At 40.2% G+C, this 24943-nt stretch overlaps 1 protein-coding gene across 4 annotated transcripts in view; it reads right to left on the reverse strand.

Annotated features, from left to right (window-relative positions):
- Slc39a12 (solute carrier family 39 member 12) overlaps positions 1–24943 on the reverse strand; it is a 127446-nt gene that overhangs the window by 91625 nt on the left and 10878 nt on the right. For all 4 annotated transcript variants that reach the window (XM_052156936.1, XM_052156933.1, XM_052156932.1 and 1 more), the window contains exons 2-3: positions 19498–19779; positions 12928–13135 (exon numbers count right to left, since the gene is read on the reverse strand). In XM_052156936.1, the coding sequence (XP_052012896.1) occupies positions 12928–13135; positions 19498–19779 (490 nt within the window). The remainder of the gene's footprint in view (positions 1–12927; positions 13136–19497; positions 19780–24943) is intronic.

Raw genomic sequence — 24943 nt, forward strand, 5'->3', positions numbered from 1 at the left:
TGCAGATAAAATTGTAGGCATAAAATATTTCTAAGTTGATTGAAAGTGGAATTATAAACATATTCTGATAGGATTAAAGAACTACATGGAAAATATTTCTGATAAAATTCAAGAAATAAATAGAAAAACATGTAAAAATTGACTATTTCATGGAAAAATAATGCAGATAAAATGGTAGATATAAAAACACTACTAAATTAGCCTCAAACAGTATAAAGTATCTTGGGGTGACTCTTACCAAACATGTGAAAGATCTGTATGACAAGAACTTCAAGACTCTGAAGAAGGAAATGGAAGAAGACCTCAAAAAATGGGAAAACCTCCCATGCTCATGGATCGGTAGAATCAATATAGTTAAAATGGCCATTTTGCCTAAAGCACTATACAGATTCAATGCAATACCCATCAAAATCCCAACTCAATTCTTCACAGAGTTAGAAAGAGCAATTATCAAATTCATCTGGAACAACAAAAAACCCAGGATAGCTAAAACTATTCTCAGCAACAAAAGAAAATCTGGGGGAATCAGTATCCCTGACCTCAAGCAATACTACAGAGCAATAGTGTTAAAAACTGCATGGTATTGGTACAGTGACAGACAGGAGGATCAATGGAACAGGATTGAAGATCCAGAAATGAACCCACACACCTATGGCCACTTGATCCTCGACAAAGAGGCTGAAAACATCCAATGGAAAAAAGATAGCCTTTTCAACAAATGGTGCTGGTTCAACTGGAGGTCAGCATGCAGAAGAATGCGAATTGATCCATCCTTGTCTCCTTGTACTAAGCTCAAATCCAAATGGATCAAGGACCTCCACATAAAGCCAGACACTCTGAAGCTAATAGAAAAGAAACTGGGGAAGACCCTTGAGGACATTGGTACAGGGAGAAAGTTTCTGAACAGAACACCAATAGCGTATGCTCTAAGAGCAAGAATTGACAAATGGGACCTCATAAAATTACAAAGTTTCTGTAAGGCAAAGGACACCATCAAGAGGACAAATCGGCAACCAACAAATTGGGAAAAGATCTTCACCAACCCTACATCAGATAGAGGGCTAATATCCAATATATATAAAGAACTCAAGAAGTTAGACTCCAGAAAACCAAACAACCCTATTAAAAAATGGGGTACAGAGTTAAACAAAGAATTCTCACCTGAAGAACTTCGGATGGCGGAGAAGCATCTTAAAAAATGCTCAACTTCATTAGTCATTAGGGAAATGCAAATCAAAACAACCCTAAGATTTCATCTTACACCAGTCAGAATGGCTAAGATTAAAAATTCAGGAGACAGCAGGTGTTGGAGAGGGTGTGGAGAAAGAGGAACACTCCTCCACTGCTGGTGGGGTTGCAAATTGGTACAACCACTCTGGAAATCAGTCTGGCGGTTCCCCCGAAAACTGGGCACCTCACTTCCAGAAGATCCTGCTATACCACTCCTGGGCATATACCCAGAAGACTCCCCACCATGTAATAAGGATACATGTTCTACTATGTTCATAGCAGCCCTATTTATAATTGCCAGATGCTGGAAAGAACCCAGGTATCTCTCAACAGAAGAGTGGATGCAAAAAATGTGGTATATCTACACAATGGAGTACTATTCAACCATTAGAAACAATGAATTCATGAAATTCTTAGGCAAATGGATGGAGCTAGAGAATATCATACTCAGTGAGGTAACCCAGACTCAAAAGGTGAGTCATGGTATGCACTCACTAATAAGTGGATATTAACCTAGAAAACTGGAATACCCAAAACATAATCCACACATCAAATGAGGTACAAGAAGAAAGGAGGAGTGGCCCCTGGTTCTGGAAAGACTCAGTGAAACAGTATTCAGCAAAACCAGAACAGGGAAGTGGGAAGGGGTAGATGGGAGGACAGGGGAAGAGAAGGGGGCTTACGGGACTTTCGGGGAGTGGGGGGGCTAGAAAAGGGGAAATCATTTGAAATGTAAATAAATTATATCGAATAAAAAAAATTAAAAAAAACACTACTAAATTAATTGAAAGTAGAATTGCAAACATTTTCTAATAAAATTGAAGACTTGCATGAAAAATATTTGTTAGTCTTCATCTTTTTATTGGGGAATTGAGACCATTGATTTTAAGAGATATTAGGGAATAGTGATTGTTGCTTACTGTTATTTTTAAGTTTCTGTGGTTACTTTCTTTTGGGTTTGTTGGAAGAAAATTACTTTCTTGCTTTTTCTAGGGTGTAGTTTCCCTCCTTATGTTGGCATTTTCAATCTATTATCCTTTGCATGGCTGGATTTGTGGAAAGATAGTGTAAATTTGGTTTTATCATGGAATATCTTGGTTTCTCCATCTATGGTGATTGAGAGTTTTTCTGGGTATAGTACTCTGGGCTGACATTTGTGTTCTCTTAGTCTCTGTATGAGGACTGCCCAGGGAGACTCCACAGCCTTCTGTGATCAGTGGAGCAGCTGGGACGGAGGTCATCCTGCCACCATTTGCACATGGTAGCCAGGAGACTCCACATCCTTCTATGCACAGGTCACCAGGAGTGATCTCCCAGCAGTGCTTTCACTTCTGAGCACAAAGGTGAGATCTCCACCTTCTCTCTGGAGGGGAACAGCTAGGAGTGCGCAAGGCATAAGATCAGTGAAGCAGCTGGGACTGAAGTCTTCCTGCCACCATTGGCATCAGGGAGCCAGGAACTCCACAGCCTTCTGTGCATAGCTTGCCAGGAGAGAATAATCTCCCAGCAGTGCTTTCACTTCCAAGCTCAGAGGAGTAAGGACACAGGCTTACAGGCCCACAGGAGAAACAAACTCCAGCCAGAGACAACAATATCAACTAGCACCAGAAATAACCAGATGGTGAAAGGCAAGCACAAGAATCCTACCAACAAAAACCAAGGCCACATGGCAACATCAGAACTCAGTTCTCCCACCACAGCAAGTCCCGGATACCCCAACACACCAGAAAAGCAAGAAATGGATTTAAAATTGTATCTCATGTTGCTGATAGAGGGCTTCAAGAAAGACTTAAATAACTCCCTTAAAGAAATTCAGGAGAACATCAGTCAAGAGGTAAAAGCCCTTAAGAAAGAAACACAAAAATCCCTTAAAGAAACACAAGAGAACATGGGTCAATAGGCAGAAGCCCTTAAAGAAAAAACAAACAAACAAAAATCCCTTAAAGAATTACAGGAAAAAACAATCAAGTGAAGGAACTGAACAAAATCATACAGGATATAAAAGTGGAAGTCAAACCAATAAAGAAATCACAAATTAAGTCATCTCTGGAGATAGAAAACCTTGGAAAGAATTCAGGAGTCATAGATGCGAGTTTTTCTGGGTATAGTACTCTAACATAGAGAAAGAGATGCCCATGAACATACAAGAAGCCTTCAGAACTCAAAGCAGACTGGACCAGAACAGAAAGTCCTCCTGGCACATAATAATCAAAACACCAAATACCCTAAACAAAGAAAGAATATTAAAAGCAGTAAGGGGAAAAGGACAAGTAACTTATAAAGGCAGACCTATCAGAATTACACCAGACTTCTCACCAGAGACTAAGAAAGCTAAAAGATCCTGGGAAGACCTCATACAGACCATAAGAGAACACAAATGCCAGCCCAGGCTACTATACCCAGCAAAACTCTCAATCACCATAGATGGAGAAACCAAGATATTCCATGATAAAACCAAATTTACACAATATCTGTCCACAAATCCAGCCCTACAAAGGATAATAGATGGAAAATGATAAGACAAGGAGGGAAAGTACACCCTTGAAAAAGCAAGAAAGTAATCTTCTACCAACAAACCCAAAACAAGATACCCACACAAACATAAAAATAACATCAAAAATAACAGGAAACAACAATCACTGTTCCTTAATATCTCCTAACAACAATGGACTAAACCCCCCAATAAAAAGACATAGACTAACAGTAATATTTCTCATGTGAATCTTCAATTTTCTCAGAAAATGTTTGTAATTCGCCTTTTAATTAATTTAGTAATTTTTTAGTAATTTTTTATGTCTACCATTTTTTATTTTTTTATTTAATTTTTTATTTAATACATTTTTTATTTACATTTCAAATGATTTCCCCTTTTCTAGACACCCACTCCCTGAAAATCCCATCAGCCCCCTTCTCTCCCCTGTTTTCCCACCCAACCCTTCCCACTTCCCTGTTCTGGTTTTGCCCTATACTGATTCACTGAGTCTTTCCAGAACAAGGGGCCACTCATCCGTTCTTCTTGTACCTCATTTGATGTGTGGATTATGCTTTGGGTATTCCAGTTTTCTAGGTTAATATCCACTTATTAGTGAGTGCATACCATGATTCATCTTTTGAGTCTGGGTTACCTCACTTAGTATGATGTTCTCCAGCTCCATCCATTTGCCTAAGAATTTCATGAATTCATTGTTTCTAATGGCTGAATAGTACTCCATTGTGTATAAATACCACATTTTTTGCATCCACTCTTCTGTTGAGGGATACCTGGGTTCTTTCCAGCTTCTAGCTATTATAAATAAGGCTGCTATGAACATAGTGGAGCATGTATCCTTATTACATGTTGGGGAATCCTCTGGGTATATGCCCAGGAGTGGTATAGCAGGATCCTCCGGAAGTGAGGTGCCCAGTTTTCGGAGGAACTGCCAGACTGATTTCCACAGTGGTTGTACCAATTTGCAACCCCACCAGAAGTGGAGGAGTGTTACTCTTTCTCCACATCCTCGCCAACATCTGCTGTCTCCTGAATTTTTAATCTTAGCCATTCGGACTGGTGTAAGGTGAAATCTCAGAGTTGTTTTGATTTGCATTTCCCTAATGACTAATGAAGTTGAGCATTTTTTAAGATGTTTCTCCGCCATCCAAAGTTCTTCAGGTGAAAATTCTTTGTTTAACTCTGTACTCCATTTTTTAATAGGGTTATTTGGTTTTCTGGAGTCTAATTTCTTGAGTTCTTTATATATATTGGATATTAGCCCTCTATCTGATGTAGGGTTGGTGAAGATCTTTTCCCAATTTGTTGGTTGCCAATTTGCCCTTTTGATGGTGTCCTTTGCCTTACAGAAACTTTGTAATTTTATGAGGTCCCATTTGTCAATTCTTGATCTTAGAGCATATGCTATTGGTTTTATCTGCATTATTTTTTCATAATCTATTTTAATATGTCTTTCTATATATTTCCTCTATTTTATCAGAAATGGTTTCAATGTAAATCTTTGATTTTATCACAAATGTTTCTAATTCCACCTTCAATTAATTTACAGTTTATATCTACCATTTTATATGTAAAATTTTCCATAGTCAATTTTAACGTGTTTGTCTATATATTTCTCGAATTTTACCAGAAATGTTTTCCATGTAAATCTTCAATTTTATCTGAAAATGTTTATAATTCCACCTTCAGTCAACTTAGAATTATCTTTATGCTTATCATTTTATCTGAATAATTTCCATGATAATCTTTAATTTTAACATTTTTCTATATATTTCTTCAATTTTATCAGAGATATCTTTCATGTAAATCTTCAAGTTTGTCAGAAAATGTTTATAATTCCACTTTCAATCAACTTAGGAATACTTTTATGCCTACCATTATTATATATGTATATAAAATTTTCCATGATAGTCTTCAATTCTAACATGTTTTTCTACATTTTTCTACAATTTTATCAGAAATATTTTCCATATAAATCTTCAATTCTATCATAAAATGTTTCTATTTCATAGTTCAACTAATTTAGCAATGTTTTACATGTCCACCACTTTTTTTTTATTCGATATAATTTATTTACATTTCTTTTCTAGCCCCCCCCCCCACTCCCCGAAAGTCCCGTAAGCCCCCTTCTCTTCCCCTGTCCTCCCACCCACCCCTTCCCACTTCCCCGTTCTGGTTTTGCTGAGTACTGTTTCACTGAGTCTTTCCAGAACCAGGGGCCACTCCTCCTTTCTTCTTGTACCTCATTTGATGTGTGGATTATGTTTTGGGTATTCCAGTTTTCTAGGTTAATATCCACTTAATAGTGAGTGCATACCATGATTCACCTTTTGAGTCTGGGTTACCTCACTTAGTATGATATTCTCTAGCTCCATCCATTTGCCTAAGAATTTCATGAATTCATTGTTTCTAATGGCTTTTCCATGGAAATTGTCAATTTTAACATGTTTTTCTATGTATCTCTTCTATTCTATCTGAAATATTTTCCATAAAATATTTCATTCAAAAATATAAAAATGGATAAATCTTTAATTTTATCATAAAGTGTTTTACTTCCCTTTTCAATAAAAAAAGATGTTAAAAAAAATAAACCAGAGCGATCTTCCCAGGATCTTCTAGTTTTCATCATCTCAGGTGAAAAGTCTGGTGTAATTCTGATAGGCCTGCCTTTATAAGTTACTTGACCTTTTCCCCTTACTGCTTTTATTATTCTTTCTTTGTTTAGTGCATTTGATGTTTTGATTATTATATGCCAGGAGGACTTTCTGTTCTAATCCAGTCTGTTTGGAATTCTGTAGGCTTCTTGTATGTTCATGGGCATCTCTTTCTTTAGATTAGGGAAGTTTTCTTCTATCATTTTGTTGAAGATATTTCCTGGCCCTTTAAGTTGTAAATCTTCATTCTCTTCTATACCTATAATCCTTAGATTTGGTCTTCTCATTGTGTCCTAGATTTCCTGGACGTTTTGGGTTATAAGCTTTTTACATTTTGCATTTTCTTTGATTGTTGAGTCAATGTTTTCTATGGTATCTTCAGCATCTAAAATCCTTTCTTCTATCTCTTGTATTCTGTTGTTGATACTTGCATCTATGACTCCTGAATTCTTTCCAAGGTTTTTTATCTCCAGAGTTGTCTCCCTTTGTGATTTCTTCATTGTTTCTACTTCCACTTTTAGATCCTGGATAGTTTTGTTCAGTTTCTTTATTCTTATTTGTTCGTTTGTGTTTTCTTGCAATTCTTTAAGGGATTTTTGTGTTTACCTGTTGACCCATATTCTCCTGTACTTCTTTAAGAGAGTTATTTATGCCCTTCTTGAAGTCCTTTATCAGCATCATGAAATGCAATTTTAAATCCAACTCTTGCTTTTCTGGTGTGTTGGGGTATCCTGGACTTGCTGTGGTGGGAGAACTGGGTTCTGATGTTGCCAAGTAGCCTTGATTTTTGTTGGTATGGTTCTTGTGCTTGCCTTTTGCCAACTGGTTATCTTTGGTGTTTGTTGGTTTTGCTGTCTCCGACTGGAACTTGTCCTTCCTGTGGGCCTGTAAGCCTATGTCAGTACTCCTGGGAGACCAACTCTCTTCTGACAGGGTCTGTGCACAGAAAGCTGTGAATCTGCCTGGCTTCCTGGTGTAAATGGCACCTGGAAGGCTCCTGTCCCAGCAGTTCCACTGATTGCATGCCCTCTGCACTCCTAGCTGTTCCCCTCTAGAGAGGAGTTGGAGATCTCACCTCCATGCTCAGAAGTGACTGAAACTAATCGAAAAGAAACTGGGGAAGACCCTGGAGGACATGGGCACAGGGGGAAAGTTCCTGAATAGAACACCAATAGCTTATGCTCTAAGATCAAGAATTGACAAATGGGACCTCATAAAACTACAAAGTTTCTGTAAGGCAAAAGACACTGTCAAAAGGACAAAACATCAACCAACAGATTGGGAAAGGATCTTCACCAACCCTAAATCCGACAGAGGGCTAATATCTAATATATACAAAGAACTCAAGAAGGTAGAACCCAGAGAACCAAATAACCCCATTAAAAAGTGGGGTATGGAACTAAACAAAATATTTTCACATGAAGAACTTTGGAGAGCTGAGAAACACCTTAAGAAATGTTCAACATCATTAATCATTAGGGAAATGCAAATCAAAACAACCCTGAGATTTCACCTCACACCAGTCAGAATGGCTAAGGTCAAAAACTCAGGAGACAGCAGGTTTTCCAAAAACTCCTGGAGAAAGAGGAACACTCCTCCACTGCTGGTGTGATTGCAAGATGGTGCAACCACTTTGGAAATCAGTCTGGCAGTTTCTCAGAAAACTGGGCATGACACTTTCTGAGGACCCTGCTATACCACTCCTGGGCATATATCCAGAGGATTCTTCAGCATGCAATAAGGACACATGCTCCACAATGTTCATAGCAGCCCTATTTGTAGTAGCCAGAAGCTGGAAAGAACCCAGGTGTCCCTCAACGGAGGAATGGCTACAAAAAATGTGGTATATTTACACAATGGAGTACTATTCAGCCATTAGAAACAATGAATTCATGAAATTCTTAGACAAATGGATGGAGCTGGAGAACATCATACTAAGTGAGGTAATCCAGTCTCAAAAGATCAATCATGGTATGCACTCACTGATAAGTGGATATTAGCCTAGAAACTTGAATACCCAAGACATAATCCACAAATTAAATGATGTCCAAAAAGAATGGAGGAGTGGCCCCTGGTTCTGGAAAGACTCGGTGCAAGAGTATAGGGGAATACCAGAACAGGGAAATGGGAAGGGGTAGATAGAGGAAGAGGGGGAGGGAAGAGGACTTATGGGACTTGCGGGGAGTGGGGACCCAGAAAAGGGGAAATCATTTGAAATGTAAATAAAAAATATATATATCAATAAAAAAAAGTGAAAGCGCTGCTGGGAGATCACTCTCTCCTGGCAGGCTGTGCACAGAAGGCTGCGGAGCTGCCTGGCTCCCTGGTGCAAATGGCTGGAAATTTACATCTTTAATGCAGCCTACATCCTCAACAGATCACATAGTTCTTTAATGTATATAAATCAATCAAAATGCTTTCATTTTTAGATGCAAAAAAAGAAAAGAAATTAAATGAAAGCAAGCAGAGATTAGAGTGGTGCTCTAGATCTTATTTTTAATTCTGCTGTTGATGGAAAACATATATTGTAGCTCCATACTCTTAATTCATCTCTTTGCTATTAAAAATCATTAATATAGGGAATGAATAAATAAAAGAGCCATCTTATATGGCATTACTTTTAAGTAAAATGTAATTTTCCTAACAGTATAACCAGTATTATTAATATTACCAAATAATTTTATTGTAAATGACCAATTTTAAACAACAACAAAAATATTACAAGCTTCCCAGATAATTTGGAAAATGTGACCTGTGGTCGGGCAAAACAGCAACCAATAGGTAAATCTTGGAATATTCCCAGATGTAGAATTTCATACCCAAAGTCCCCAAGGCAGTTAGCAATAGTATGTTAAGGAACTAAACAAAACCATATTTAAATAACTAAAGTTAAGCATGGTAATAAATTAGATAAAAGCAATTTTCAATGGGAAGATAAAAATTATGTAAATTTTCCAGCAGATATGCTGTAGTATTGAGAGAACACTGAAATATAATTACAAATGCACTCAATGATATACATGAAAAAACAGAAGGTAAAATTCACCCATCATTTAGATTGGGTAACAGAAAGAATTTTTCCTGTAGAAAAGAAAGAGGCAAAAAAAGAACTGGAATATATTTCAGAGACCTAGAAAACAACAATTATTATCAACAAATATGGTTTGGCAGCCACAGGCAGACAGGAGTAAAGCTAATGAAAAGATACTGACAGCAATGAACTCAGAACTCGAGGATCAGGTGTATCATCAAATCTTCATTAGATGCTCAGGAAGCTTCTCAAGCACAAAGGGGTTAAATAAGGAAGCACCCATGTCCACACACATCACAGTCAAACTGCTTTAGCAATGATAAAGTCTTAAAAGCAACAAGATAAAGTGACTCAGATATGCGAAACAGGCGATGGCTGACTTCACATCTAAACAATGAAGGCTAAAAAAATAATAATAATAACAGGATTATGTATTCACAGAATGGAAAGAAATGGTGGATAATGGTTTTATACCCGACAAAAAAATCCCTCAAAATAATTGGGAAAAATTAAATCCAAGAAAATAGGGAATGAGAAAACTCTTTGGTAGTGGACATATAGTACAAGAAAGATAGAATTACATTCCTCTTTTATAGATTTGTTTTTACCTGTGGGGTGTGTGTGTGTGTGGGTGTGGGTGTGTGTGTGTGTGTGCAGATGCCTATAGAGGGCAAAAGAGGGCAGTGAGTTCCCTGGAGCTGGAGTTTCAAGCAAATTGCAAGTCTTCTGATATGGATGCTAAGAACAGAATTTCAGACTTCTGAAAGTGCAGCAAGTCCTTTTTGTCACTCATCATCTTGCCAGCCCTGGAATGAAATTCTTTAGGCTGAAAGGAAATGTCCTGAACTTTATTTTGGGTAAAATTTCAGTTTGTTTAAGTTTATTATAGGAAGTGAAGAGCTTCCAAAATTATGGGTTAACATAAGAGACTCTATAAATATATTTATAAGTATAAATAAATTCAATGATGAAATATCACAGCTTTCTTTCAAACTCAGAAGGACAGGAAGAGAAGTCATCCACAGTATTCTTAAATATTGTATTGCAATTATTAAACAAAACAGGCATATGTGAGGACAACAAAAATTGCAAGAATTGGAAGGAGTCAATACTGTTTGGATATGTTACAAATGTGTGTGTGTGTGTGTGTGTGTGTGTGTGTGTGTGTGCCCCTGCATGCATGTATGTGTACATCTCAAACTCTTCAGGAAACCAATGCAGAAATAATAGTTTTCATGATGCAGATTATAAACTTAATCTTTAAAAATCACATAATACATACACTCCACAAAAACACACATCTAGGCACAATGAAGTTGAGATATATTATTGGATACAATGGATAATGTGTTAAAAATGCCATTCCTCCCCAAGCACTGTGGGTGTTCTACAAGATCCCTTGGTCTACTGTCATCATGTGAAGATGTGTCTTCCTCTACTCTAAAATGTACCATGCATCTCCTATATACTATGTGTTTCTTTTCTGGATTCTTCCAATGGGGATAGATCAAAAGGACCAGAGAGCAGAAAGGAGGCCAGAATAGAGCATTAGATCATCATTTTATATAAGTTCCATATAATCACTGTAGACAATTACCAGAAGCTTATGAACCTCATATAAAAGATAACCAAATATGACCAGTCCTCTGATGGAAGCATCCAATGGTGCTCTTCAATAGATAGCTGAAAATGAATCCAATTTCCACACACAGCCACCAACACACAGGAAATGGATGGGGTGAACGTTCATGGTAATGCTGAATGCAATCAGCAATCCACAGGGCAAGCACTCCTTCACTCCCCCAACAAAATAATTCATAATAAAATAGACAGGATGGGAGTAGAGGCATATGCCACTTGTACAGGAAATAAGAAACCTACCAACATTTTACATTTTGAGGATTTTAGATGTAATTTGTCTATGTGTGTACATGTATATTTATCTATGTGAGAGAAGGCATGCATGTGCACAGCATGCATGTGGAGGTCCACAGTGTCCCCACTCCACCTTGCTTGAGACAGGGACTCTTGCTCCTGTTATGTATGCCAGGATACCTGGGCCATATGCTTCTGAGGGATTCTTCTACCCCTGCCTGTCTTTCCATAGAAACGCTGACATCACAGATCTCTCCCATGCTTGGCTTTACATAGATTTGGGAATCTCAACTTAACTTCTCATGTTTTCACAGCAAGCACTTTACCCATCTTTCTAGCTCATTTTGTGGGTCTTATCTGGATTCATTATATATATGTGTGTGTGTGTGTGTGTGTGTGTGTGTGTGTGTGTGTGTGTGTATTTTTAAAAAACTCAGGAAAATGTGATCCAACATTCTCCAGTGCTGAGAAGTGATTACTTTAGGCCTGATATTGGTAATGAAATTAAAAAGAAAATCCATCTTCAGACACTTAGATTCAGATATTGAAACTTTCAATTCATTTCAGATACTTAGCTTTCAAGCCACTTTCCTTATTAAATGCAAAGAAACATACAAAATCAGTACTCAAATTTCTTTCCTGAGAGCACATATCATCTCAGAACCTCCAAAGGATTTTAGCAGAAATGAAATATGTACTGGTGAAGACAGGGAATGAGCTATGCACCCACTCAAGAGCTCTCTGGATTCATGAAAGAAACACACACACACACACACACACCAATTTTGATTATCCTTGAGTAGCTCAATGCCTGGGTACTCCTAAACCTCTCCATGACTAGCAAACACTCCCCTCCAGTATTCCTGAGTTAACATCTTTTAAAATCTATATTTCATCTCTGCTACCCCAGGCCCAATCAGGGAAGTGGCCCCTAGGACTATCTTCCCAGATTCTTACATGCCAGCCGGCCTTTACATTTGATCTCTCTGCTTTCCCATGACGGCAATTCTCTTCTTCTTCCCTCTTTCTTAGTCCCTTGCCTGAGCAATCTAAAAGTCCTACCCCATCTCCCTGCCTAGCCATCGGCTGTACAGCAATTCTTTACTATCAATTGAAGCCAGTTGGGGGCAGGGACCCTCAGATCTAGAGGCTTGGCTTTGGGAGCAGAATTCAGACAAAGCATTAGAACCAGTTCCCAACAGAAGTAAATGAATAACACACAAGTTACTTCTGCTGAGATAGAAACGGCTTACTTTTATGATTACGTGCAAGCTTCTGCAGACTCTCTTGAGCCATTTTGAACAGCATTTTGATCATTCCTTACTGCTCTGCCATCTCAGGTCCAATGTTATGTATGAAATAGGGAAGGGTTTAGTTAGAACTCAAAGACCAGTTTTTAAATCTGTGCATTCAATTCCACATCCATTAATTTGTATCCCTACAAAGATGGGCCTAGTTCATGTGTATTCTTCATCAGCTTCTGCCCTAAAAGTCCATCTGTGCTCTCTTATTGCATGCCAAGATAAGACAATGTTTAAAACAGACCTGGATAAATTCAGTCAGCAAAATACTCTAGCCTTTGTTTTCTGGCACAATTAATCAAACAGATGTGACTTGGAAGTGAAATTTGTGAAAAAAAAATATCTTACCAGATAGGTGGAGTGTATTGGTACTATTCAGGAAACTGAAAATATATTCTGTAAAATCATCTGGGGAAGGTAAGCCTTTTCTCCCCAGACAAACTCCTTGGAGTGACAGAGCGATGATGGTTGCGGCCAGCTGAGGAAGCGTCTTTTCATCAGCACCATTGCTGCCCTGAATGCCAGATTCCCTCTGCAGAATCTTAGTTTCCATACACTACAGCCAAAAACAAGGAATAGATTGATGTTAACTTCTGGAGTTCTGTTGAGGAATTGTGTATCTAAAAGAAGACTGATTCGTAGGAATGATGTCTACTCTACTACCCAAGGGGGAACTCGATCCAGGAAACGTTTGACTCTTCCAAACCTAATGCCACCCTCCTGCATCTGAGTTATAATTGTCTTAAAGACAGACTTCCTGAAGTGCACACCCTGCTCTAACAGCTTACATCTTTTCCCTTGATGAGTTTTCTCCCAGATTCAAGGACTCTTGTAGGCTAGATGACTTTCAACTCTGTGTCCTAGGATTGATGATGGCACACTGGGACCTGCAATGGTTAATCTTAATTGTCAGCTTGATGAGGTTCACTGTCGCCTGGGAGAAGGATTTCTAAGCATGCCCATGGGAGAGTATCTTGATGAGGTCAACTGAGGAAGAAAGAGCTATCCAGTGTAGGTGGTGTCATTCGTAGGGCTGGGATTCTAGGCTGTATAAAAAGGGCAGTGAAGGCTGATGACAAGTATTCATTGCTGTCTTCCTACTGACTCTGTGACCAAGTGTTTCATGCCCCTGCTGCCTTGATGTCCCTGCCTTGGTGGGCTGTACTTTAATTTTTTTTTATTCGATATAATTTATTTACATTTCAAATGATTTCCCCTTTTCTAGCCCCCCCACTCCCCGAAAGTCCCGCAAACCCCCTTCTCTTCCCCTGTCCTCCCACCCACCCCTTCCCACTTCCCCGTGCTGGTTTTGCTGAATACTGTTTCACTGAGTCTTTCCAGAACCAGGGGCCACTCCTCCTTTCTTCTTGTACCTCATTTGATGTGTGGATTATGTTTTGGGTATTCCAGTTTTCTAGGTTAATATCCACTTATTAGTGAGTGCATACCATGATTCACCTTTTGAGTCTGGGTTACCTCACTTAGTATGATATTCTCTAGCTCCATCCATTTGCCTAAGAATTTCATAAATTCATTGTTTCTAATGGCTGAATAGTACTCCATTGTGTAGATATACCACATTTTTTGCATCCACTCTTCTGTTGAGGGATACCTGGGTTCTTTCCAGCATCTGGCAATTACAAATAGGGCTGCTATGAACATAGTAGAACATGTATCCTTATTACATGGTGGGGAGTCTTCTGGGTATATGCCCAGGAGTGGTATAGCAGGATCTTCTGGAAGTAAGGTACCCAGTTTTCGGAGGAACCTCCAGACTGATTTCCAGAGTGGTTGTACCAATTTGCAACCCCACCAGCAGTGGAGGAGTGTTCCTCTTTCTCCACACCCTCTCCAACACCTGCTGTCTCCTGAATTTTTAATCTTAGCCATTCTGACTGGTGTAAGATGAAATCTTAGGGTTGTTTTGATTTGCATTTCCCTAATGACTAATGAAGTTGAGCATTTTTTAAGATGCTTCTCCGCCATCCGAAGTTCTTCAGGTGAGAATTCTTTGTTTAACTCTGTACCCCATTTTTTAATAGGGTTGTTTGGTTTTCTGGAGTCTAACTTCTTGAGTTCTTTATATATATTGGATATTAGCCCTCTATCTGATGTAGGATTGGTGAAGATCTTTTCCCAATTTGTTGGTTGCCGATTTGTCCTCTTGATGGTGTCCTTTGCCTTACAGAAACTTTGTAATTTTATGAGGTCCCATTTGTCAATTCTTGCTCTTAGAGCATACGCTATTGGTGTTCTGTTCAGAAACTTTCTCCCTGTACCGATGTCCTCAAGGGTCTTCCCCAATTTCTTTTCTATTAGCTTCAGAGTGTCTGGCTTTATGTGGAGGTCCTTGATCCATTTGGATTTGAGCTTAGTACAAGGAGACAAGGATGGATCAATTCGCATTCTTCTGCATGCTGACCTCCAGTTGAACCAGCACCATTTGTTGAAAAGGCTATCTTTTTTCCATTGGATGTTTTCAGCCTCTTTGTCGAGGATCAAGTGGCCATAGGTGTGTGGGTTCATTTCTGGATCTTCAATCCTGTTCCATTGATCCTCCTGCCTGTCACTGTACCAATACCATGCAGTTTTTAACACTATTGCTCTGTAGTATTGCTTGAGGTCAGGGATACTGATTCCCCCAGATTTTCTTTTGTTGCTGAGAATAGTTTTAGCTATCCTGGGTTTTTTGTTGTTCCAGATGAATTTGATAATTGCTCTTTCTAACTCTGTGAAGAATTGAGTTGGGATTTTGATGGGTATTGCATTGAATCTGTATAGTGCTTTAGGCAAAATGGCCATTTTAACTATATTGATTCTACCGATCCATGAGCATGGGAGGTTTTCCCATTTTTTGAGGTCTTCTTCCATTTCCTTCTTCAGAGTCTTGAAGTTCTTGTCATACAGATCTTTCACATGTTTGGTAAGAGTCACCCCAAGATACTTTATACTGTTTGTGGCTATTGTGAAGGGGGTCATTTCCCTAATTTCTTTCTCAGCCTGCTTATCCTTTGAGTATAGGAAGGCCACTGATTTGCTTGAGTTGATTTTATAACCTGCCACTTTGCTGAAGTTGTTTATCAGCTGTAGGAGCTCTCTAGTGGAGTTCTTTGGGTCACTTAGGTAGGCGATCATGTCGTCTGCAAATAATGATAGTTTGACTTCTTCCTTTCCAATTTGTATCCCTTTGACCTCCTTATGTTGTCGAATTGCCCGAGCTAGTACCTCAAGTACAATATTGAAAAGATAAGGAGAAAGGGGGCAGCCTTGTCTGGTCCCTGATTTCAGTGGGATTGCTTCAAGTTTCTCTCCATTTAGTTTGATGCTGGCTACCGGTTTGCTGTATATTGCTTTTACTATGTTTAGGTATGGGCCTTGAATTCCTGTTCTCTCCAAGACTTTAAGCATGAAGGGATGCTGAATTTTGTCAAATGCTTTTTCAGCATCCAATGAAATGACCATGTGGTTTTGTTCTTTGAGTTTGTTTATGTAGTGGATTGTATTGATGGATTTCCGTATATTGAACCAACCCTGCATTCCCGGGATAAAGCCTACTTGATCATGGTGGATGATCATTTTGATGTGTTCTTGGATTCGGTTGGCAAGAATTTTATTGAGTATTTTTGCATCGATGTTCATAAGGGAAATTGGTCTGAAGTTCTCTTTCTTTGTTGGATCTTTGTGTGGCTTTGGTATCAGCGTAATTGTGGCTTCGTAGAAGGAATTGGGTAGTGTTCCTTCTGTTTCTATTTTGTGGAATAGTTTGAAGAGTATTGGTGTTAACTCTTCTTTGAAGGTCTGGTAGAATTCTGCACTGAATTGATGTCATCAAAGTGTCTTGTCAGAGTAATAGAAAAGTAACTGAGGCACAACCTTTACTTGTACATTCTCCCTGAACCCAAGCTCAGTGTGTACTCACTACAGTGCATTGACCACTCTAGCACAGCATCTGTATCCTTTGAATTCCTATGGAAAGTAGGACATGTGTGAGTATTCATTTTTTCCTGATTAAATTATGCTCATCTAACAAGGAAGAATTTTACCCATCAATACTATTATCGATCTTTTTTTAATTATTAAAATAAATTACCTACTATGTGCTGTATGCTATGGCACACTATCAGTGTCCACTATCAATGAACTGGAGTGAGCTGATTCATCCAAAGAATATACAAGCATGGTTTATTGTGTCAACATTCAATTCTTGTGACCTTGACGAAGGAATAAAAGCCTATTGTGTTCATTTCTCTGAGGTCTAGTGTTGAGTTTGACAGGAGTCTACTCACAGCTGTAGTGGGAATCTGGGAGGTGGAAATTAGGAGCTCATGCAAGCTGAACAAGTAAGTGTTCTACTCTGGGCTTTATCCCCAGCGGTGCTACCACATTGTTGATAAATTCTGGGAAGTACTATGAGAGAAAGGAACAAGGTGAGACACAACAGCACACCCCTCATGGTGATATAAATTTTTCATAGGCTGTAGAAAAGAATGTTACAGTTGCAAGGTTCTCTTGAAGGTAGACCCTCCAGCCATTTGTTTTGACCCAAGAAGTCTTTAGAGTACAATCAATATCTTTCTTTCAGGAGAGGCAGGGCTAGTGTGAACTATGGACAGATGCATGCATGTTTACCATAGACCCAGAAAACAGCAGAAAGAACTGCAAAGGCAAGCACTGGGAATTGATTGAAGGAAGACAATGAAATGCAGTTACTTATGGAGGTGAAAGTGAAGGTATGGGGTTCTGGTCTTGTAGTGTGGCTGGATGAGGACTCTAAGATATGTAACCACTTCTCCTAGAAGTTGGGTGAGGACCATCTAGAATGGCTACTATGGACCTGATCTGTGCAAATCAAGTCCTGTGCATTTTAAGAGCTAGGACTGCAAGGGATAGGCTGGTATGGCTCCTATGCTATCTAGAACAAAGCGTCAGTCTGCAGAGAGATGTCATCAGCCTTCTGCACAGGCTGGACCGATTGACTACATAGGTCATTGTGGGTAAATAGAATACAGGAACATCCAGAAGTCACATACATACATCGGTATCTTTGGGAGATCACTGTGCTAAAGCCTATAGAGACACATGGCAGTAGTTTACTTCTTGTTAACTAGATGAAAAGAAGTAGTTCCCTATGTCCTGCCATTTTATTCTCTACAGATTTCTTGATCTTACACACACTGCAAAGACTGAACACTGACCACATGGGCGGCATAACTAGAAACCCACTGCTACCCACCATTTGCCGTTGAGTACTGGATTTCCATTTCTATTTAGTCTGCATCTGAAGGCAGTAAAGGGACAGGATGTCTAAAATCCTAGTGGGCAATTCAAGCCAATCTTACATCATAGAGAAATCACAATGAAGATGTTACGTTTAGGAACACCTCCTTATTCGAGCTAAAAATTGAATTCCATCAAGGAACTTTTTTCTAACATGGAAACAGAATCAGTTTGACCAAAGGTTAACATTCACAGGATTGGAGGTGCCATACATATCTTTGCAAAGTACTTAGTAAATATGATTTTCCTCATATACCAAGTAAGAAGAGATATTACACACATTTGTAACATGTAGAAAGGGAGTTTGCTGGTTGTTGAGCCAGAACAGGCCAGAAGAGACTTTTGGCTCTTGGACATCAGAATGAAGACTAAGAATTAAGCTTGTTTTTTACAAATCAATGGATAATTCAAAAGATAAAAAAGATTCCCAACAATTGTTTTGTCAATAATGTCCATACCCCTTCAAATTGTGGTATGGATCCTCAGACAACTCTTCTGGGAATATGACTCAAGATTTATGAGGCAGAGGGTGTAGCTCAACGGCAGAGTACTTGCCTGGCAAGTACAAAGCCCCGGGTTCAATCCCCAGGATCAATGATGATGGTGGTAGTGATGGTAGTGGTGGTGGTGATGGTGTGTGTGTGTGTGTGTGTGTGTGTGTGTGTGTTGTATGCATATGTGTGTAAATGTGTATGTGCCCTGAGTATGACCATGAGGAAGCCAGAAGTCAAAATTAGTAATTGTCCCCTACCTTTATTTTTTGAGACAGTGTCTCTCAATAAACTTGCAGCTTGCCATTTTGGCTAGATTGACTGACCACAAGTCCCAAATAACTGCCTTTTCCCCTCCAATCCCAGGATTGCAGGAGTAGTTGTAACTCCTGGCTTTTACATAGATGCAATAGACACAAATGCAGGTGTTTGTGCTGGTGCTTCAAGCATTTTGCCTGCTGAGCCATCTCCTCAACTCCATATATGATGATGATGAGGAGGAGGAGAAGGATGATGATGATGATGATGATGATGATAAGTGTTGCATTCAGATACATTTGTTTGCTGAACCTTCCCATTGTAAACCAGGAAGTAAAAGCATGCTTGAAAGGCCAGCATTCCTCGAGTAGTAATGAAGGGAGGTGTCCCTGTCCTGAGAGTCGAGGGTGGAGGTAGATGAGAAGGAGCCAGGAAACGCAATGGTAAGCAGCACAGTGGCTGCTATCTGGAGCTGAGTATTGCAAATAATGTTTCTACAAGTGATTTCATCAATGAAATCACTAATGATAAATCATCTCTTAAACTGTTTCTGCCTTCTTCCCCAGGCAGAAGCCATGACAAATGGACACCTGGTCGTCCACCACTATAGTTCATGTCTTGGATGTGGATCAGAAGCTTGGAGTCATTGTTATTCAGGAGCTAAGAGCTGACCTGTTGCCTGGGCCTGCCTACCCAGCCACCCACCCAGCTTCTGGCTAAATGTCATCTGCCATTTAGTCATTCTATTTCCACTTAGACTTTTAGATTATGTCACGTACTATCCTGGAGTTAAACCGGAAGTACCTATTTCTCTTAAAAGTTCACCCATGTCCTAGGAATAAGTGGCAAAACTAAGAACAAACCTACAACCCAGACGTTCCTCACTTCTTACCTGGCTACTGGAAGTGCCAAAGTACTTTCTGGTAAAAGTCAAGATGTCATCAGTCTCCTTCTCGGAAAGGAAATAGGAGTCTTCGTTCTGCCTGAGGTGGAGGAGGCTGTGCAGGTAAAACTCATAGTCTCTGTTGCTCATGTTGAGCTTGGAAGAACAGATCTCCTCCTGATGAATGATGTAATAGATGAGGAGGAGAGAAACTCTCTGGACCACCTCCTCTCTCAGCTCATCCTCCAAATCTACCCCAGCTGTGAGTAACAGCACATCTGGTTCCAAACACTGTAGGGAAAGGAAAGGGAGAAAGACAGCAAAGTTAAGCTTTATACAAGACTCTGGATGATTGCCCACACAAGGTTTTGAGTGCTTCTGCCTTCTGAGTGCAGGGTAAAGTCGTTAGTCCCTGAAGCTACATTCATGAGAGAGTGAGTCACCATGAGACTTTGTCTGACCACTATCTCCTCCTGGGGACCCTTTTTTAAAAGGGGGATTTCTTGTCCTCAAGATGTTGACTGGCTCCTTTGTATAAAACCAGACAATGTCTTGGCTTGTAAAATGTTGCCCCCCATTCCACATCCCTTGTCTGACTCTATACTCTCTCTTCTCACTCATCCTATCCTTTCTTTCTAAATGTTGGTTCTTGTGGTTTTGTTTCTGTGAGGTTTCACCAAGCATTTTCCACTATCTTACAGGTTTCCTCCTTGCTCTCATTTTTCAGGTCTTTAAAATGTCACTTGTAGCCGGATGTGATGGTGCACACCTTTAATGCCAGCACTCAGGAGGCAGAGGCAGGCAGATTTCTGTGAGTTTAAGGCCAGCCTAATCTACAAAGCAAGTTCCAGGACAGTTACACAGAGCAACCCTGTCACAAACAAACAAACAAACAAACAAACAAACAAACATTATTTTTTAGGGAAGCCTTCCCCAAGGCTCTCAATCTATATTGTACCTCACAATGTTATTCTATAAAAACAGCATGAAAAATACATATAACTTTGAAATTTTTTAGATGTCCATGTTTTTTAAAAGGAAAATAAACAGGTGAAATTTATTTTAATACTTTACAAACATTTACACATTTAAGATAGAATTATTTAAGCATGTAATCAAAAAGCCTAAAAATGACTAATGAGTGATTTCTGCTCTTTTTAGCTGTCCAAGTCTTTGAATCTAGTGTACATTTGACAGGATACCTTAAATCAAACAAGTCCCATATATCAAGTATCTTATTCAATCGTAACTTATAGATATAGCTACTGTGTTGGACAGCGCATCTTTATCATTGTATTTTCTTCACAGCGCTGTATTACAAAACTGTTTTGCTGACCTGACCTGTGTCTTTTGTCTCCTACCAACAAGAATAGATGTTTTGGGGTCAGGTTTCCAGGTCTTAACCTCAGCATGGGGCATAGAATCTGGGACTAAGGGTCTAGTAAAGATGCAGTGGGCCCCTGACCCACCACCACCACCACCCTGCCAGCATCCTCTTCTATTCTTGCTTAAGTGAATTACCGAATGTTTCAATCAAAGGGAATCAAAACACACCATCCCCAAAATACATCACTTCTGCATATAGACAATTCTGAGTCAAAGGCAACTAGGAAACAGTAAATATGGAAGCAGTCTCTGCACTTTCTCTTTGTTCCTAAAAGTGAAAACTAAATTTCCATTGAGAAATGTGTCCTTTATGTGCCACGAACAGAACATTCTTATCTCTGGGAACTGATATTATTCCATAAATCTGCATAGACTTTACCAAGTCACCCCACTAGGCATGATTTAGGGTCCTTTACATATTTTCCTAGTGAGTTCTCACAATTTACTACCCTGTAGCCATTTTGTCCTCTTGTCGCATGTGCACAATTCATTGTTATTGCTGCTGTTGTTGTTAAAGTGCCCTAGTTCTTAAGGGCATTCTGTTTTTAGGTAGCTGTCTTCACCACGTAAAATGTCAATGCAAATAAAACTTACATACTTTTCTCCTGCTAATCTGACTTTCTCTTTTCTGTTAATGTCACTGATCTAGTCTCAGAACCCTTCCAGGCTGAATGGAAAGACTTTTATACCCTACACACAGACTCATTGTTTCACAAGCCACAGGCAGACCTACCTTCTGTGATTTGAGATGGTCACATGGTCATGTGACCTAAAGTGAAAAATGTCAGGGATTCTGGCTGAAAAGTTTTCTCAGACCAAAAAATAAATAAATAAATAAATAAATAAATAAATAAATAAATAAATAAATAAATAAATAATAAAAAATAAAACAACTCTAGTCCTCAGGGAGAGTTAGGCACTTCTCTCTCTCTCAGCATCTGGGAAGTAGCCTTGTTGCCTAGCTACAACCTCAGGCTGAAGCATGGGGCCATGTCTGTCTCAAGTTTCAGGTTCACCCCACTGCGGGGATAATTACCCCAGGTTCTTTTAATATATTATCTGAGATACAAGTTTGGGAGGTTGGCTGCTGTGTGACGTGCTGGATAATAGCTGGTCCACACCATGCACATCAGGAAGAATCTGCAGACATCTGTCCTCAAAGCAGAGCATGAAGGTGCTCTCCCTGAAGTCACTACACTGGAGACCTTGTGCTTTCCAACTGAACTTCTGGGCACACATAGAGGTCACATGAATGCTACTCTGAAGCCACCACAAACCTTTTGCATTCCATAATTAGCCCCCTTCCTACAGAGAGTGTATGCAGAAAGAGTGGATGATGTGGCTGAAAGCAAGACACACACAGTAACTGGGTTGAAATTATCATGATAAAACCATTCTGTGTACTAAATAACCTTGTGAAGCCACACTGCACATAACACCACTTATGACTGACTGACAGTGCTCTGCCCAATGCCATGCTGAGCACATCACATGCTCAGATACTCTTCAGAATGTAATCTAGCTAACGCTAGAAAATATAGCTGTGGGTAGCTTCCAACTCACAGGCATCCTCCTGTCTCTGCCTCACGGGTAGCAATTTCTTGATGATGGAAATTCCATTCTGTTATTTTTAATGGAAAAAATATTCTCAATCTCTTTAATAATCCTCTAAATATAGTCACATGATGTAAGACATTTGGAATAGCAATAATTCCATTATGTAACATTTAATAAGTTAGTAAATAAATTTATATTCAATATGTAAGGATATTGACCTGAATCAAATATGTATAATTTCTCTCTTATGAAATGTGTTGGGCTATAGCATAACTTATAACTAAATCTAAAAGATATTAAGTTACTTTCTTAAAGACACATAACTAGCAGTGGTTAGCTATATAAACATTAAATACTTCAACAAATAATTTTCTGCCCTTCCTATTTGGAAGGAAGAGAGGTGAACTGAGAAAGGAAAGAGGATGGGTAAGGGTCTAATGCCAGTGATGAGAAGTGATGGCGGAGAAGGCTGAATGAACATCTTAGAGCAAGGTGGTTGTTATCCGGAGAAAATGTTGCCAGAGACACTGGTTGAGGAAGCTCATGAGGCCACCATATCAATCACATATCAGCATGTCAGCAGACATACAGGAATGCACCGAACCCCCTGTGCATCCTCTACGGTGTCTCCGAGACTCCTATTCATTCCTGATTCCTCCCTAATGTTTAATAGAGAACATAGCTTGGGGTGTCAGAGAATAGAACATGAATCATCACTGCTCCGATAGGTATTGTAGGAAAGGTTAGCGCAAAGCTTATGACAAAGAAGATAAAGTTAGCTTTAAAAAGTTCAAGCCGAACCAAGCGGACAGGGTCCAGGCAGACCCTGCGCCCACGACCACTGGCCATCGCTGGCCAGCCAGGCTGCAAGCAGCGGCAGATTTACGGTGCCCTTCACCACACAGAAGCCACATCAGAACTCTGCCTCCCGCCAGTCAGTTACGAGGCCTCTCCATATTGGTTCTCGGTCGCCAGAGAAATCAGACTGAGGTACACAAATATAACCCGAGACCAACATCGCAGGGGTCTAAGCCCGACGGGTGTTGGCCTGCACTCAGGCCCTGGGCTGGTCAGGGGGGCCACTGGTGTGCAAACCCGGCCAGGAGGTTGTTTACCTCCATTTTGCCTACGGGAAGCCAGAGAGACTAGCAGACAAAACCAAACCAGCTAACAGGCATAGCCCGAGGCGGACAGCAGGGGTCTCAGACGGTCAGGCCCTGGACTGCCCCCAGGCCCTGGGCTACTCAGTGGGCCACCTGTGGTGTGCCGACCCGGCCAGGAGGTTGTTTATCCGGGCCGGTTTGTGCACCACCGCCATTTTGCCTACAGGAAGCCAGAGAGACCTAGCAGGCAAAACCAAACCAGCTAACAGGCATAGCCCGAGGCGGACATAGCAGGGGTCTCAGACGGTCAGGCCCTGGACTGCCCCCAGGCCCTGGGCTGCTCGGTGGGCCATCTGTGTGCTGACCCGGCCAGGAGGTTGTTAGCCCATCAGACTCTCCCAGCACTCTCAGGGAGCACGCGTACGCCACCATCCTAGCCACCTGACAGACCCAATTAACACTCACAGCTGAGGGGAACTTTGCTCCGACATTGGCCTGCCAGGCTTTTGCCTAGACTCAGGGCCTGAGCAGCTAGGCTAGCCTTGCGTGCACCAACCCGGTTGGGAGTTCTGCTGCCCAGCAGAGAGATCAGCACACAGAAAAGGTCCCTGCAGCATACAGCCTCAGCACTCCCTGAAGGAGCGAACAGGCACCTTCTGGCTCACAGACACAATCTGGGGCAAAGAACACTAGGGCTGCAAGGGCACCCAAGAGGAGGAAAGCGCATCAGCAATCTGCAACAGGGGAAACCCTGCCCTCCAGTGTTGCAGAAATAGCCCTAGAGCCTCTCAGGAGACTGAAACACCAGCCGGAGACAAGACCAATTAGCTCCAGAGAACAAGATGGCAAAGGGCAAATGCAGGAACGCTACTAACAGATATCTAGGCAATATGGCAGCATCTGAACCAAACTCTCCAACATCAGCAAGTCCTGGTTATGCCAACACACTAGACAAACAAGATTTGGATTTCATGATGCTGCTAGAAGAACACAAAAAGGACATGAATGAATCTCTTAAAGAAATACAGGGGAACATGAATAAGCTAGAAACCCGTATAATGGAAACACAAAAAACACTTAAAGAAATGCAGGAGAATAAGGCCCAAGAAATAGAAGCCAATAAAGAAGAAAGGCAAAAAAAAACTTAAAGAAATGCAGGAGAACTTGAGTCAACAGGCAGAAGTCATGAAAGAGGAAACACAAAAATCTCTTAAAGAATTACAGGAAAACACAGACAAACAAATGATGGAACTGAGCAAAACCATCCTGAACCTAAAAACAGAAGTAGAAACAACTAAGAAATCACAAAGGGAGACAACTTTGGAGATAGAAAACCTTGAGAAGAAATCAGGGGCCATAGATGCAAATATAAACAACAGAATACAAAAGATGGAAGAAAGAATCTCAGA

This window comes from Apodemus sylvaticus, chromosome 14, assembly GCF_947179515.1.
Source record: "Apodemus sylvaticus chromosome 14, mApoSyl1.1, whole genome shotgun sequence".
NCBI lineage: Eukaryota > Metazoa > Chordata > Mammalia > Rodentia > Muridae > Apodemus > Apodemus sylvaticus.